This window comes from Ursus maritimus, assembly GCF_017311325.1.
Source record: "Ursus maritimus isolate PB19 chromosome X unlocalized genomic scaffold, ASM1731132v1 scaffold_X1, whole genome shotgun sequence".
Classification (NCBI taxonomy): Eukaryota; Metazoa; Chordata; class Mammalia; order Carnivora; family Ursidae; genus Ursus; species Ursus maritimus.
The window spans coordinates 37013795-37029897 of record NW_024423319.1 but is presented as its reverse complement, the minus strand read 5'-3'; the positions used below and the strand labels follow the sequence as shown (position 1 = coordinate 37029897).

At 35.7% G+C, this 16103-nt stretch overlaps 1 protein-coding gene across 1 annotated transcript in view; it reads left to right on the top strand.

Annotated features, from left to right (window-relative positions):
- The window catches only part of LOC103679737 (ALG13 UDP-N-acetylglucosaminyltransferase subunit), a 65857-nt gene that overhangs the window by 20872 nt on the left and 28882 nt on the right, over positions 1-16103 (top strand). The window contains 13 exon segments of the mRNA XM_040629019.1: positions 1987-2012; positions 2015-2082; positions 2084-2140; positions 2142-2180; positions 2183-2359; positions 2917-3000; positions 5082-5132; positions 5873-5919; positions 7308-7380; positions 11759-11840; positions 12033-12195; positions 13672-13747; positions 14767-14875. Of these exon segments, the coding sequence (XP_040484953.1) occupies positions 1987-2012; positions 2015-2082; positions 2084-2140; positions 2142-2180; positions 2183-2359; positions 2917-3000; positions 5082-5132; positions 5873-5919; positions 7308-7380; positions 11759-11840; positions 12033-12195; positions 13672-13747; positions 14767-14875 (1052 nt within the window).

Genomic DNA, 16103 nt, shown 5'->3' with positions numbered 1-16103 from the left:
GTGACTTGCATTTTCATTTTCTAAGTGTCATTTGCAGAGCAAAAGTTTTTAATTTTGATACAGTCCAATTACTCTTTTTATTATATCCTATTTAAGAACTCTTTGCCTAACTCAAAGTCTTGAAGATTTTCTCCTGTGCTTTCTTCCAAAAGTTTTGAAATTTTGGTCTACATTTAGGCCTTAGATCCATGTTAATTATTGTATAAGATGTGAGGTATGGGTTAAAGGTCATTTTTTTTGATATATGAATGCCATCGTGCAGCACCATTTGATGAAAATACTGTCTTTTCTCTGTTGAACTGCTCTTGAAACTTTGTCAGTAATCCATTAACCATATTTGTGTTGGTCTTCCTGTGTGCTTTCTCTTTCCTCTATCTCGTTTTTTCTGTCTCTCACTTTTTCTTTTCTTTATTTCTTTCCTGTCTTTTTGTCTCTAATTTTTGTTTCTTGCTCTTTCTTGTATTACTTTTCTAGTTCTTTTTTCCTCTCCCAGTTTTCCCTTTTATTCTCTTCATCAAAATGAAGTATGTGGATTAGTATTAATTGAAGTTTTATGTACCTTATTTTTAGTTTCAATAGCAATAAATATGAAGAACTGGCGTTTTTTTCCTTGAAGTAAAAACTGCCAAAAATCAGTTAACTTTTTCATTATAACCTTTAATTTTTCTTAGTCAATTTGTGGCCTTAGAAAAAGATGATAATCCCTCTTCCCAAACCATGTTTCAGGACTTTTTCAAAAGGCATAATTTCCCTAGTGTTCTGGTTTCTTTAAAAAGGAAGTTAATTAAGGTAATTTCAAATTGATATGCTAAAGAAAGTCAAGATTTTATTTTATCTTTTTACCATGCTTTTATTTCATTCCTAAATTATTAGACTATTGATACTTTTCCTGGAGGCAGGGCGGTCATAACTACTGGATCCATAGGTACAAGAAAAACAATTTACAAAACAGCTTAATTTTGCAACTTCTCCAAAGCCAACTTTTGATCTGTTTAACACTTAAGTAAGAAAGGAACTTGATTTTGGCATTTAAATAAAAAGGAGACACTTGACAATGGAATCCAGTAATGCAAGTGATCAGTCCTGTTTTTGAACCTAACAAATAACAGCCATACTTACTTTGGTTTTCTTAGAATCCAGAGTAGTTTTTCCAGAGAATTGTCCTAATAATACATGGAAGTATTCTCATATTCAGTACCTCTAATGCTGTGCCACAGCATTTTAAATGTAGTCTGTTAGGAAGTTTGTGGGTAAGACATTTCCTTTTATGCTGCTTCAGTTTAAACTTTCATTGTTTCCAGTTTTTAAGAAACACTTTTTTCATTTTCTCTTTTTGTCAATGCTATACAATAATTTGGGGATATTAGTCAAGAATTTGTATCTGTTTCCTAGTATAGTTAATGGATTTAGTTTCTGTGATCCCAGCAGTGGGTTATTATTATCTAGGAGAACCAAATGAAATTACTTAAACCCCATACCTGAAATACCCAGAAAACTGCTTTCGCCCTTTATTTTGCTTGAACTGTGATCTTTGCCCCTGTAGATCAAGGGCACCCCGGCCCCTGACTTTCTTAGTTTTTGAAGATATTAATACAGAAGTTTACTAGTTAATTAGGTTTATAATTTTTTCCTCTCATCTCCATGAAATTATGAGGGGAGCAGGGAACTTGGGCGCAGAGACTGTAGTTGAAAATTTAGGCAAAAATCTTCAGGCGATATAATGTGGCCAGGCTGCATCATATACACCTGAGTCTTGTTGCGGTCCCATCACAGCCTTGTGCGGCAGTTGCCCTGAGTTAAGCTGCAAACTCGACTTCCTTTTGGTCCCAGTGCTCAGCTGCTTGTGCATATTTCTCTCAACCTTGGGCTGATTGCGTTAATCCCATCCTTCCCCAACAAGGTAGCTCCCCAAGTGCCTTCTCCCATGTCTTCTCAAGTCCAGTTCTCTATTCCTAGGAGCATCGGCTCTTCCTCTTCTTTTCACAGGGTCCGGACTTGTCCCGAGCAAGCCAGCCCTTTGCTTCTGCTCCTGAGAAGTGCCAAGATTCTGCAGCGCTGACTCCAACTGCCTTCTCATCCCTAAGACTTTGGGCTGCTTTCCGGATACCTGCATAAGCAAGCCCTTGTCACTGCTACCCATTCCTACCTGCACCCTGCTTTTTCCTTCTTGCCACATTTGTGTTCCTTTCTCCCCCTCCCCACCTCCACCCCTGGCAAAATGCATAAAGGATGGAAAAAGTACTGCGGCCAGAAGTCTCTGAATGAGGCATCAATGGATGAATATTTAGGCAGCTTAGGGCTGTTTCGAAAGCTGACTGCCAAGGATGCCTCTTGCCTCTTTCGGGCTATTTCGGAGCAGGTAAAAGGAAAACAAATATATCTTCCCTATACTGAGTTTTCAGGGTTTGACACATGGCATAGTACTGGAGCTAGAAGACCTGTAGCCCGCCAAAAAAAAAAAATCCTTTTCTCTTTCCTAGTAAAGACATCCAGGCCTGTCTGCCACTTACTAGCTTGGTGAATGCCTTTGCTGATGAGTCCAAATATATTGCTGTGCCTTTGCTGTCTTTTCTGTTTTCTAAATGCCAGTGTGGAATGTAAGATAAGAGTGGAATTAGAGAAAACTGAAATGAATTTTGATCCTTTATTATAAGCAGACCCTACTTCTCTAAATTTTGTGCCTAAGGAAAAATTTATAGGTTGTTCCCATAAGGAGTAGAAAAAGGGTAGGGGTGGGAAGACAGAACCCTCTCTCCCAACTCCACTAAAGATGGCAAAAAGATTTTAGTAAGGTAACTTAATTTCCCAGTTTCCTACATATGTTTTGAATAAGGGGGACTTAGTGCCCAATTCATCATTTTAATTTAAAAGCTATTTCAGATGACTCTTGACAGCTGGTCTTTCTCTTCTTTTTAGTTGTTTTGCAGCCAGGTCCATCATTTGGAAATCAGGAAGGCTTGTGTCTCATATATGAGAGAAAATCAACAAACTTTTGAGTCTGTAAGTAGAATACATAACGCAAGGTAGAGATGTCAATAGAGTGTGTAGCAAATGGGAAATGAATTTTGAGCCATCTACATAATGAAAATTATGTTATGCAATCTCCTCTCAGTAGTGACTACTTAATTTTCAGCTGCCTTCCCCCTAGCTTCTGGACCACTTCCAGAATTAGATTGTTTTGTACTCTAATTGAAAGTTAAGAAGAAACAGTTCATCTGTATCCTTCCCACTACTTTCTACTCCCCGCATACCCCCCATAATCTCCCAAGTCCTAAAAAGTTATGTTTTGACTACTGTTCTGTATTATCCATACCACTGTTTTCTTGAACAAGTAATCATAGTTTACAGAAAGTTGGCTATGTTAATTATTTTTAAATGCATACTTCCAAGTATGTATAAACGGGAAACCCCTCTGTACTCTTAATTCTGAGCAATGATCTACCCAATGATCTTCAGCCAATATGAAGAATCTTATAAAATCTAATTGTAAGGAAACAAATTAGGTTTTAAACACTTATCTTTTCATGTGACAAACTGGTAATTAGTGCTCTGCCACTAATGATTGGCTTTAAAACAACTTCTAGAAGACATCTTTGAATACTTTGAAATATTTGAATTCTTGTTAACAGAATGAGGTTTTACCAAGGTCTGATTTGTAGTGTGCCCTTTTGTGTGGCTTTCAAAAAAAACATTCTTAGCCCTTCCAGTACTATTTGTTTTCTTCTGACTGTATATTATGGGTATTTGCCTGCTGTTCGAGGTTTACTCTTAATTTTCTCAACAGGTTTCAGTGAATTTTAAAACCTTGTGAAGGCTTCTTGACTTTAAAGCTTATTACCTAGGAGTTAATTACAGTCTTTACTACATCTGGGGAAAGGATAATTCATGAAATTACTTCAAATGCAAGACCATGGTGTAAAACAGTGCATCTCAAGTATTTTTGTGCATACAAATCACCTGAGGATCTTGTTAAAGTGCAGATTCTGATTGGGTAGGTCTGAGCTGGGGCCCGAGATTTCTGCATTTTAACAAAACTCCCAAGTGATGCCTGCTCTTGTTCATGATACAGTAATAGTAACCACATTTTGAGTAAGAAAGATTTGTGCAAAATTTTAAAACTTACATGGATAAATCTCAAGATAATTATGCGAAAGAAGGTAGACCCTCCCCCAAAGTACATACTGTATGATTTCCTTTATATAAAACTCTAGAAAATGCAAGCCAGTCTCTAGTGATAGAAGGCAGATCAGCAGTTGCATGGGGGTCAGTGGAGTTATAGAGGGACACAAGGAAACTACAGGGGTGATGGATCTATTCATTATCACAGTTGTCCTGATGGTTTCTTGGGTGCATACATATGTCAAAACGTATTTGATTGTGCCATTTAAATATGAGCAGTTTGTTGTATGTCAATTATACCTCAAGCTGTTTAAAAAGGAATTGAGAAAATTTAAAAAACTTTAAGTCTAGTGATATATGTACATGGAGCTAGACATATATTCTGTTCCCCGAGTTTAATTTTATTTTTGTTGAGGTATATTTTACACACAATAAAATTCACCATTTTGAGTTTAGCACTTTCAGTTTTGGCAGTGATATAGTCTTGCAACTGCCACTGCAATCAAGATACAGAACATTTCTGTTACCCCAAGAAGTTCCCTTGTGCCCTGGGCTTTATCTGAAACTAATAAAATTCCCTTTAAAGTTCCTCAGTTTAACTTTGCAAATGCATGTCTCCTATCATATTTAAAATCCTTGTAATTATTGGGCTTGCATGATTTATGAAAATTGTCAAGTTAAATTGGCATTTCAACAGAAACTCAAAGGTGTTACATTTGATGAAATGCACTGGTATGTGGATAAGCCAGGACCATTTCCTAAGATAGTTTTATAGTCTAGCTTTTCTCCACTTTTAAATTTTATGTATGTGCAAATCTTCTTGAGGTGCTGTGCAAAATAGTAATTTAATCCCATAATTATTGAGCTGAACAAAAACCCATTGGAGGATAATATTGCAGCATATAATCAGATTTTAGTAATGCTATGTATTTGGTTAAGTCAAGTTTGTTTTATTTTTGAAGTATGTGGAGGGATCTTTTGAGAAATACCTGGAACGGTTGGGAGATCCCAAGGTAAGATCAAATACGGGGTTTAATCTTTTCAGAGTATTTGGAATAGTAAACCTAAATATTCATTCAGCTGTGTCGCTTTAGCTAGACGCAACCTATTTTCTTAAGTAGCCAGCTGTGTTGAATCAAATAGTTCTTGCAAAAGTTTAGAGGCTGGCAATTGACCTATTGTTTTGTGTTGAATGTTGAGAATTATGTGTCAATGATTTTATCATCCGTAGACTGTTTGCAATGCAAACAGGACAAGCCTAAGCTTTTTGACTTTAATGGGGGAGGAGGGATAGTAATGAATGTTACTAGGAGGTCATTATTTTTTTATTCAAAAATTCCCCTGATTTGTAGTTATCCTTTTATGTAGAAGTAAGCTCCATAAACGCATATTTAATTAAAAATAATTTATATGATTAATTCCATAGTTCTGGACTTAGTATTTACTAAGTACCCTGCTAATTTCATATTTTTAACATTAATTCCATTTTTATTGTGCCTTTTAAATCCCTCATGTTAACTGTCCTTGTTATTTAATAGCTAACTGAGAAGGTCTTTAGAACTATTTTTTCCAAATAAGTTTATGTTAATGAGTAACACAGTAGCCCAAACCTCAAAGCAAGTTATAGTGTGTTCTACAAATTCTTCATCTAAAACAGTGCTAAGCATCTAAACTAACAGTGTTGAACTTGCAGAAACTTTTACATCCTAGCTACAGAATGTTTTTAAAAAGTGTATGTACTATTTATGTTTAGGAAAGTGCTGGCCAGCTGGAAATAAGAGCTCTTTCTCTAATTTATAAGTAAGTTAAATCTTTTTTTTAAAGACTGAGTGTGTATGTGTGATTGTGTGTAAAGTTTCTATTCACGTCTCTTTGGGATTTGGGAAATTTGGATTTAATGTAATGATATGTAGAAAGAAGAGGTCTAAGCACAATTAATTGGTGTTAATTTTTAGGTGGAGAGCCTCTAGCATTTGTGTCCATTTGAATGAAATAAAGGACTTTTAAGAACTGCTGGTGTTCCTGTAGGAAATTAGAATGTGTTTCTTGGAATTCTTGTGTATTTAACTTTGTGCCTCTGCATGTGTCTTCACTGGGGCAATATAGCTTCTAAGAGGGTAGAAACTGGTTCTTCAGGACAAAAAGATATTAGATACTATAGTGGTTTGTGGTCCTTCAAAGGGTTATAGTACCTAAACAGATACACAGTATATCTGTGGTCTTAAAATTTTGGAGGGAAATTATGAAAAGTGAAAAGGCTCTTTAAGGAGATCATAATGGAACATTTTGAGAAACATTGCTCTATGACTTTGGTCTTTAAAACAGCAAAAGTGGCATTTCTGGAAGCTGTGCAGTTTTGAAAAATAGTTACATAATGTAGGTTAGAGGCTAGTGGGAATCATGTTCATTTGAGGAAATTGATTCTATAGGTAAGACTCACAATTTGTAGCATGGTGAGATGGCATATATGGTAGAGTCCAAACCCTCTCGTTATGGTACTCATTCAAATTAGTGTTTTGCAGCCTGCTCATTTCTCACTAAATCCATCAGAAGTTGTATAGAAGAGGGACTGGGCAGGTTGTTGCTTTTAAGTCAAGGGCCAGCTTTTAAATTGGCCTTCTTTCTGTTTATGGCCCTTGAGCTAAGAATTTTTAAAGTTTTTAAATGGTTAAATCAAAAAGTAGAATAATGTTTCATGGCATGTGAAAATTATATGAAATTCAAATTTCAGTGTCCATAAGTAAAGTTTTACAGTCATGTGTACTTGTTTATCATGGTTTGTGGCTGCTTTCATGCTACAAAGTCAAAGTTGAGTAAACCATATGGCCTGCAAAAGCTGAAATGCTTATTATCTGGTCTTTTTGCCAAGTAAAATTTGCTCGCCCATGCTTTAAATAACTGGGGAGCCCCAGCACTCAGAAACGTGCATACAGTTGGTAGTCTATCTTCTTTACTCCTTTCCCTGAGTTAAAGTACCTTTTAAAAATCTGTAGAACTTCAGGGGCAGTTAGTGGTCTACTTTGAATTAACATTATTTAGCCTCTTAAATATTTGGATTATTTTGTATGAATAAGGTGGACAGTTTAAAAGCCCAAATACTTGTTCTTATAACTATCTCTTGCATATTCTTGCATATATCTCTTGTAAATTATCTCTTTTCAACCACCTTTTGTTTTCTACCTATGTAGTCGGGATTTCATTCTTTATCGCTATCCCGGAAAGCCTCCAACTTATGTCACAGATAATGGCTATGAAGACAAGGTAAGAAGATGAATGAATATTTACTAAAATAAAAGAAATTGAATGATGCCACTGGCTTACCAAGATAGTAAGAAATCATCCTTTGTTACCAAATTAATGGGAAAAAAGCATAGTGTAAATGCCAAGCTTCTCTGCCACCAGCCTTTTCCTCCCCATTCAGTTATCCTCAGTGTTGTTAGCCACCCTTCTGAACAGACCTGATCTTACCACTCCTGTAGTAGGTTAAAAAAAAAAAACAACAACCCAAAACCTTAATTGGCTCCTTGTTGACTTAGAAGATAAGGTTCAAACTCGGAAGTTAGACAGTCCCCTAAAGAGTCCCAAACCTTCTTTTCATCTTCATTGTCCTACAAATTTAGTATACCATGATTCCAGATAGTCTGAGTTTTATACTTTTTTTCTTTTCCTTTGTATCTCAAATGTTAATTCCTTTGAAACTTTCCCAACTCCCCGGGAGTTATTTCCTCTTGTGTTCCTCTAGCATCACCCAAGTAATTATAGTAGTTATCACATTGTATTTGTTTTCATGTCTATTTCTCATTATTCTGAAAGTTTCCTGAGGGCAGGACAGTGTGCTATTACTGCCTAGTAAGGTACTTGGAAAATAGTAGGAGGTTGTTTTGTTGGTTGAGAACTCTCGGCAGTTAAACAGATTGTTCTTCAGCATATAATTTTTCTTCCACAAAGTTTTTAAGAAAAGCCTTTTATCCCGATTATTTGATTAGTGAGTATAGACTATACAGTAATTGCATTTGCAAGTCTTGTTTCACACCATGGACCATAATTCAGGCAACATTTTGATGATTGTAAGACAAGACTAGACACTGGGAGAACTGTTAGGATGTTCAAGTAATCTAGACAGAAGACCTGAACCANNCAAGTAAGTGGCTTTAGGAATAGAGTAGAATGCAAGAGATAACTCAGAAAATAGGTATAAGTTGGGGCGCCTTGTTTTATCAGTGGTACTGCCATCTAATTTGTTCAGCAGCATTAACCCCTGTAGTGTACCAGAACTTCACTGGGCTTTGGGGACACCAAAATGAATACAACGTAATACTTGTTCTCCAAGGACTTAACAGACTATGAAGATAGACATGCAAATAGTTAATTTTATAATGAAGTGATCAGTTTTATAATAGAAGTATGTATAAAGAGCATAGAAGAAAAGGTCCTTCGCTGTGCTTGAGGGAGTTTAGAAAGTTTCATGGTGGTAGTGGTATTTAAGTGGAATATCAAACAAATGAGTCCAATAAGTATGAAGTGCAGTCTGTTCAGAGGACTTCTGCAAAGACATGGAAGCAGCAGATGCCTTGGGACTCAAGTAGTTGGGTGGGGGAGAGGCCAGTTCTGTAAAGATAGATTAGAGTTTCATAATGGGGGGGCCATGCCAAGAATTTGGCTTTTCAGAATAGTTGTAGCTTTTTTCCCAATATTTTATTTTATTTTATTTTATTTTTTTTTTTTTTTAAAGATTTATTTATTTATTTACAGGCGCCCCTCCCAATATTTTAAAGATTTTCAGAAATACAGAGAAGCTAAAAGAATTTTATAGTGAACATTCTAATTCCCACCACTTTAGTATTCTTATTTTATCAACTATCCATTCATCAATCCATGTTAATTTTTGGTTTATTTTATTTTATTATATTTTTTTAAAGATTTTATTTATTTATTCGACAGAGAGAGAGACAGCCAGCGAGAGAGGGAACACAAGCAGGGGGAGTGGGAGAGGAAGAAGCAGGCTCATAGCGGAGGAGCCTGATGTGGGGCTCGATCCCATAACGCCGGGATCACACCCTGAGCCGAAGGCAGACGCTTAACCGCTGTGCCACCCAGGCGCCCCACATTCACAGTTTTTAAGCAAGGGTGTGACATAATCAGAATTCTTTGAGGAAGGAGGAGTGGTAGTTTTTGTATTTTAGCAATTATATGCAGCATTGCTGGAGAGGAGATTTAGACATTAAGATTTTTACCAGTACTCTAAACCTGCAATTCAGTTTTTTCCCCCAACATTTTGTTCTGTGAAAATTTTCATTTAGAGAAAAATTAAGACTTGTATTAGTGAACATTCATAATCCCTATCACCTAGTTCCTGCAATTATTCAACTCTATTTTTAAATGAGTCCTATTTATTTTAGAGAGATATTATTGAGCTGATTAAGGGGTCAATAAGGTCATCCACTGGTAACCATAAGAATACAAAATGTGTAAGACCTTTTGAGTGTGTGCAACCGTGAGAATATCATGTATAACTCTAATCTGTACATGCACCAAAGCGAATACTTACCCACAGTTGGGCATTTGTGTGCACTGGATAGTGTATGTATGACTTGCAAATATTTTAAAGTATGTTTGTTCATCTTGAAATTTAAGTATGAAAAAGCCAGTTGGCAGCAGGGTACTTGTGTGACACCTTGCTTTGTCTAAAACTTAGTTGCTATATCTCAGTTCAGGCTTCTAAGGATTTATATTTGAATTACTTGAGTTTTCAAAAATGACTTTATTAAAAGCAATAAATATTATTGACTTAACTTTGCATTTTACATAGTTATTCAGTACCAAAGTGAATGCCATTGGAAGGTAGCCATCCATCTTCACTTAGCCTTTTTACCTAAAAAGAATAGATGGACTTCTATTAAAAACAAAACTTAAATCTGCAAGGTAGAATAAAAAGCCCTCATTCATGCTTTTCAATCTCCTGTGCTTCAGAGTAACAACTATTAAGTTTGAGTGTGTATCCTGTATCATTCTCTTTGCATTTATTTATTTTTTAAATGTAGATGGGCTCATACTAAATCTATTGTAACTTGTTCTTTTCACCTGTCCTCATCAGTAATACAGATCTACCTCATTTTTTTACTAGTTTAATGCCATGACATCCCACCTACCTACCCACAAGTATGTATTAGAGAACTATTATTTTATGTCGGAATACCACCAAGAACATAAAAGACATCATGTCTGTTTTGCCTCTTACAATCAAAATGGAACTTCTTACCACATGAATAAATTACACCATTATCTCTAGGGTTTTTTTTCCTGCTTATTCAGTTCTGGTTAGCTGGATTCCTTTACTCCTTAACAACTGCCTCCAGTTATTAACCTTTCTTAGTTGGAGTTTCAGGTTTTTCTAGTCCAAGGTACAAAGGGCTTCTCTGCTCAAAATCTGTTCACTGTTTCTTTTGGATTAATAAACTCTTAAAGGCAAATACCCCTTGGGGCGTGTGAAACTTCCTAACTTAAACTTTACTGTGAGTTACTTTAGCTTGACGCTTTCCCTCAGTACTCTGAAATGAATTAAACTGATGGAGTTGGAATTGTGGTTTCAAAAAAAAAAGGCTTGGGAAGAATAACAAACCTGAGATAGAGAACTTTATTATTGGAAGGAGTTAGCCCAGAGTAGGCAGGAAGTCAGCAAACAGGGTGCTTATAGTTTCCTGCCGAAGAAGCTTGGTGGCAGTATCCTCCCATAGAACACAGAGAATCATCTTTGGTACCTTAGGTTCCTGGTACCAGAGGTGGCTTCAAAATAAAATAATTGCTAGGTATTAATCCTTTACACAAGACAGGTTTTTGAACAAAAATTTTAAAAGGTTTTGTTGCTGTTATTGAAACACATTTCGTTATATAGAGCCCACAAGCATTTTTACTAAAATACTTTGGTTAGTAAGCAATGCTTTTAATTGTTGTTTGGGAAAACTAGAGATTAAAGATCAAAGAAATTAACTCATTTTGTAGCCATCTCAGTGCCTTAATTCATTAAGGAAGTCTCTTTAGCAATATTGTTCCTATATGGTGTATTCATATGTTGCTACTTGGTATAAGGGATAACATTTTGAGTAAACTAAGTCTGTCCCCCTATAGTCTGAGTTTAGAGTATTTGGGTATTTGTCCTAATTTCTCCAGTCATTTTTCAAAGTTAAGTTGGGTCTTTTGACTTCTGTTAGGATTTCTGTTAGATTTACTGAGTCAATTTGTAAAAGTTCCCATCTCTTTGCAAATTTGTAGATCAGTACTTGTTTGGTATATTAATGGGAATGTGATTTAGGCTCACAGTGTAGCTTTAGTAGTCATTTTAATCTTGGCATTTAAAAGTCACTTTCAAGAAAATCCCTTTTTCTAGGTTGCATTTATCTGTATTCAAATTTTTAAAAATCACTTTGCCTCAGCTTTATTGAGATATAATTGACACATGTTAAGTGAAATGAATCAAAGACAAGTACTGTATGATATCACTTAATCTGTGGAATCTAAAAAAAATCATGTTTTTAAAAACAAATTAGTTATCAGTTTCTGGTTAGCCATTTAATTTCAAGTATTTCATGGTTGTTTAGTGTAACATTCACTTAATTGTTCTGTGTGTTTTTCTTTTCTTCAGATTCTACTCTGCTATTCAAGTAATGGCCATTATGATTCAGTATACTCAAAACAATTTCAGTCAAGTGCAGCTGTTTGTCAGGGTATGTGAAGGCTTTATATTTGTATTTCAGATGATTTTTTTTGCCCATCTTTGAATTGAGGGACCCACCATAAACAGCACTTTTAAGACTGTTGGTACCTATTGAAATTGTATACTGATTTATGGCTATTTTCACATTGTTATAAGGAGATCTTACTTTGACAATTGGAGTTTTGGCTATTTCTTCCTTTAGCTGTATTGTATGAAATTCTCTATAAAGATGTGTTTGTTGTGGATGAAGAAGAGTTGAAGACTGCAGTTGAATTATTTCGAAGTGGTTCCAAAAAGAACAGAAACAATGCTCTGACTGGCAGTGAAGATGTCCATATTGACTACAAGAGTTCAACTCAGGATAGGTAATTCAGGGAAGGGGGATGTCAACTACATGATCATGTTTCACATTTTTGTGTATCATTTGAAAGTGGAAGGGGCTTGACAAGCTTATGACTTACACTACACGCATGTATGTATATGGATATACATTTTTTAACGGGGGAAGAAAAATTTTACCAAGAAGATATGTTGTATTTTGAGATGTTCAGTCTTTGGAGGTTTGATTCAAGTCAGAGTCAGTTTTTTTTATTGCCGGAAGTGACTTTAGAACTACCTAACTCCATGATTCTCAAACTTCAGTTGTATAGAAAGATATACTTTACAGTGCTTGTTAGAAAGGCCGATTCTTGGGCCTACTTTCACAAAATTTGAGGTCATAGTGGGGCTAGGAATCTGCTGCTTTTAACAAGTACACCCTACGTGTTCTGATGTAGGTAGGCTGTGGACCATACTTTGAGAAAAAACTGATTCTAAACCAGCACCATCATTTTGTTAGTTGGTAACTGAGGTTCACAGTGGCTACTTGAGATAATAAATAAAGTAGGTGTTGTCTTGTATTTCTTCTTGATTCCTAATTCTGTCTAGGAAATTTCAGATAGGCTTGGTGCCAGTGAGGTGTCACCTTGTCTTTTTGTCTTGCTTGCAATTTTATTTCTTGGATATTTGTTGCTTGCAATTTTTTGATAGAGGAGGGGTTTTTAAAACTTACTTGGGAAAGCAAGGGTAGAAATTGCTTCATTCTTCACTGATGACTTGTCCTGAGGACGTCAGGCTTTATGGAAACTATAGTAGTAATAAGGCAAGATGTATTAGTTACTTATTGCTGCATAGACCATATTACCACAGGTTTTGCAACTTAACACACTTGTCTCACAATTATATAGGTTGTGAATCTGGGCACAGTTTAGCTGGGTCTTCTGCTTACTGCAGTGAGGTTGTTGGCCAAGATTGAGTTCTTATTTCGAGTTTTGACTGAGGAAGGATCCACTTTTCCACTCACATAGTTCTTGGCAGCATTTAGTTCCCTGCAGCTGTAGGACTGAGAAATTTTTTTTTTCTGGTTGTCAGCCAGAAGTAACCCTTAGCTCCTTGCCACGTGGGCTTGGTGAACATAATTGCTTGCTTCCTTATAGTCAGCAAGAGAGGCCAGCAATACAGGCACTACATTCTTACGCACTGTAATAACATATATCCTATCTATTGGTTAGAAGCAAACTTAAGGAGATAGGGGAATCATACGTGGATGTGTACACCAGGAGGCGAGGATCATAGGGACTATCTTAAGAGATGGAAGTATGAAATATAGGAGATAATCTGCTAAGTATATTGTAGCACATACTTATAAAAAGGAAGCATAAATGTAAATGTTGGGGCAAAAAAGTATTTGCCTCATTTTTAGACCTGAGCTCTTTTACCACTAGGTGGTGGTATAGTCATTAGACTTAAAATTTAGCTACTGCATTTATATAAAGCTCTTTGTTCTAAATCTTTTCAATTAGGCCTGAAGAGTTGGGTGCCTGCTGCAATGTTGAAAATATCCCAGAGGGGTACAGTCAAGGAACAGAAGAAGCAAAGGTTTGAAATTTTCTAGGGCAAAGAATTTTCATAATCTTGGCTTACAGCATCATAACTTATAAACAAGTTAAGGTTAGGTGGTCCATTCTAGTTATATGGGGTGAGGGAAGAGTTCAGGTTTGCCTTTGTGGAAGTTTTAATCTGAAAATGTAAAACGAGTGCTTAATGTTGTCTGAATTTTTATTCTTAATGGAATTATATAGATTGTTTCCAGGCAAACTCTGAACACTTGAGAATTTTCAGAAACTGCTGTTTTTCAAGTTAAAGTAATGTTACAAATCCAGTAGATACTTAGTTTGTAATAAGTCTTCTGATGGTAAGGTTTCTTTTTGTCGTTAAAGCATATAACACTTGTCCTATTCTATTCAAAGAAAATAGGTAATAATCCTATTCTATTCAAAGAAAATAGGTAATAATCAAAAAAAACAGGAGAAATTTTACCATCTTTATAGGCCTACAATCAAGCAGACCTTTAGTTTGAGGCTAGCTAAATAGGGCAAATACTATTACAATAATCTCTATGCATGCCCCAAGTGCTGGTAATTTGGGAACAGTAACAGTATTGGATATGGTGAAATTCTAGGAAAGCAGAATAAGGTAATTTCTTTGGAAGTTGTTAACAGATTTTGGCCAAAATGAAATAAAAATTTCATTTTTTCAGGTGATTTTAGGGTACAGAAACACTTGCACCTCTGTGTATATCAGAATGAGATTTATTGAATAGCCTGACTGCATCTTTAATCTGTCTGTTTCATTGATTTATATGAGATATATCCTGAGTTGGCTGCTTTAGACAATATTTCCCTTCTGCCATCTAAAACCTTTTAGATTATTTGCGTTTTGCTTCTTTAATCTCCTGATTCTTAAAATACACAATAAAACTTACGGCACTTATTTCTTTTTTTAATAAGGGGGGCATATGTACATAGTTTAAAAAAGAACTTCTTTAATTATTCTTTATTCATAGAAGGAACACTAAAGCTAAGGATGGTGAATTTGTAGCATTATTTTTGTTTTAGTCTCCAGAAAGTACATCAAAGATGCTCTTCCCCTATAAGGTGCTCAAAGCCCTGGATCCAGAAATCTATCGTAATGTAGAATTTGATGTTTGGTTGGACAGCAGAAAAGGTAATGAAATATCGACAGCATACTTTTGAATCCTGACAGATCCAGGGAAAAAAATTTTGCAAATTGTTTCTGATGAGATGTTCTTAAGGTACTGTTAAAAAAAATAGCCTGGTACTTTTTAAATTACTGGATACATGATTTGCTTTATTTGAGAGAGAACACAAGGCGGGGGGAGGGACAGAGAGAGAAGGAGAAGCAGGCTCCCTGCTGAGCGGGGAAGGGAGCCCTACTCAGGGCTAGATCCCAGGACCCTGGGATCATGACCTGAGCCAAAGGCAGATGCTTAACTGACTGAGTCACCCAGGCACCCCTATATCCTCATTTTAAATCCAAAAGAGGAAACAAATAGGTTTAGAAGTGGGAAGGGATCTTTTAGAATGATGTTTATCCAAGACTTTAAGTTTTGCAAAGACTGTATGGAAATAACCTTTAGATAACTTTAAGAATACCTGAAATTTGTAGCTGTAAATAAGCTTATCGTAAATGTAAAATGTTAAGATTACCCTCACTGATAAATGAATAGGTCAGGTGCCTGCAAACTATAGCCTACAGACCAAATCCAGCCTGGCAGCTGTTTTTGTATGTTCCCGTGAGCTAAGATATAAAGATATCTTTATATCTTTAAATGGTAGGAAAAAAATGTAAAAGAACAGTATATTGTGACACATGAAAATTATATGAAATTCAAATTTACTGTCCATAAATAGTTTTATGGCAGAGTTGAGTAGTTGTGACAGGGTCCGCAAAGCTTAAAATATTTACTGTCTGGCTCTTTACAGAGAAAGTTTGCCAACTTTTGAAATAGGTAATTGTTTATCTCCTTCTAAGAGAAGTTGGTCAAATTAGCCCTTAAAGCTCTGCTTTCAAGGTAGCCTTTAATGTTTCATATTCAACTTCTTGAACCTTGGTGAACTTAGGTATAGTGAACAGTCTAACAATCTAGAATGTGGTTAAGACTCCGTGGAACACAGTAAGTTGTTAAAAATGACAGGTTGCTTTGAAGAAGCTGTGTAGTGTTTTTTTCTTTTTTTTTTCTTTTTTTTAATCGAGTTGTGTTACTTCAAATTGTACTTTACTGGCGTTTGACTAAGATTACAACCTGACAGTTTCCACCTATCTGTATTTTATAGCACAAAACTGTTTTGTTAGGTCTCCTTAAATTGACTATAGAAATGACTTTATCAAGAGTAATATAGAATGACCCTTTAGGAACACCCCCCCCCCGATT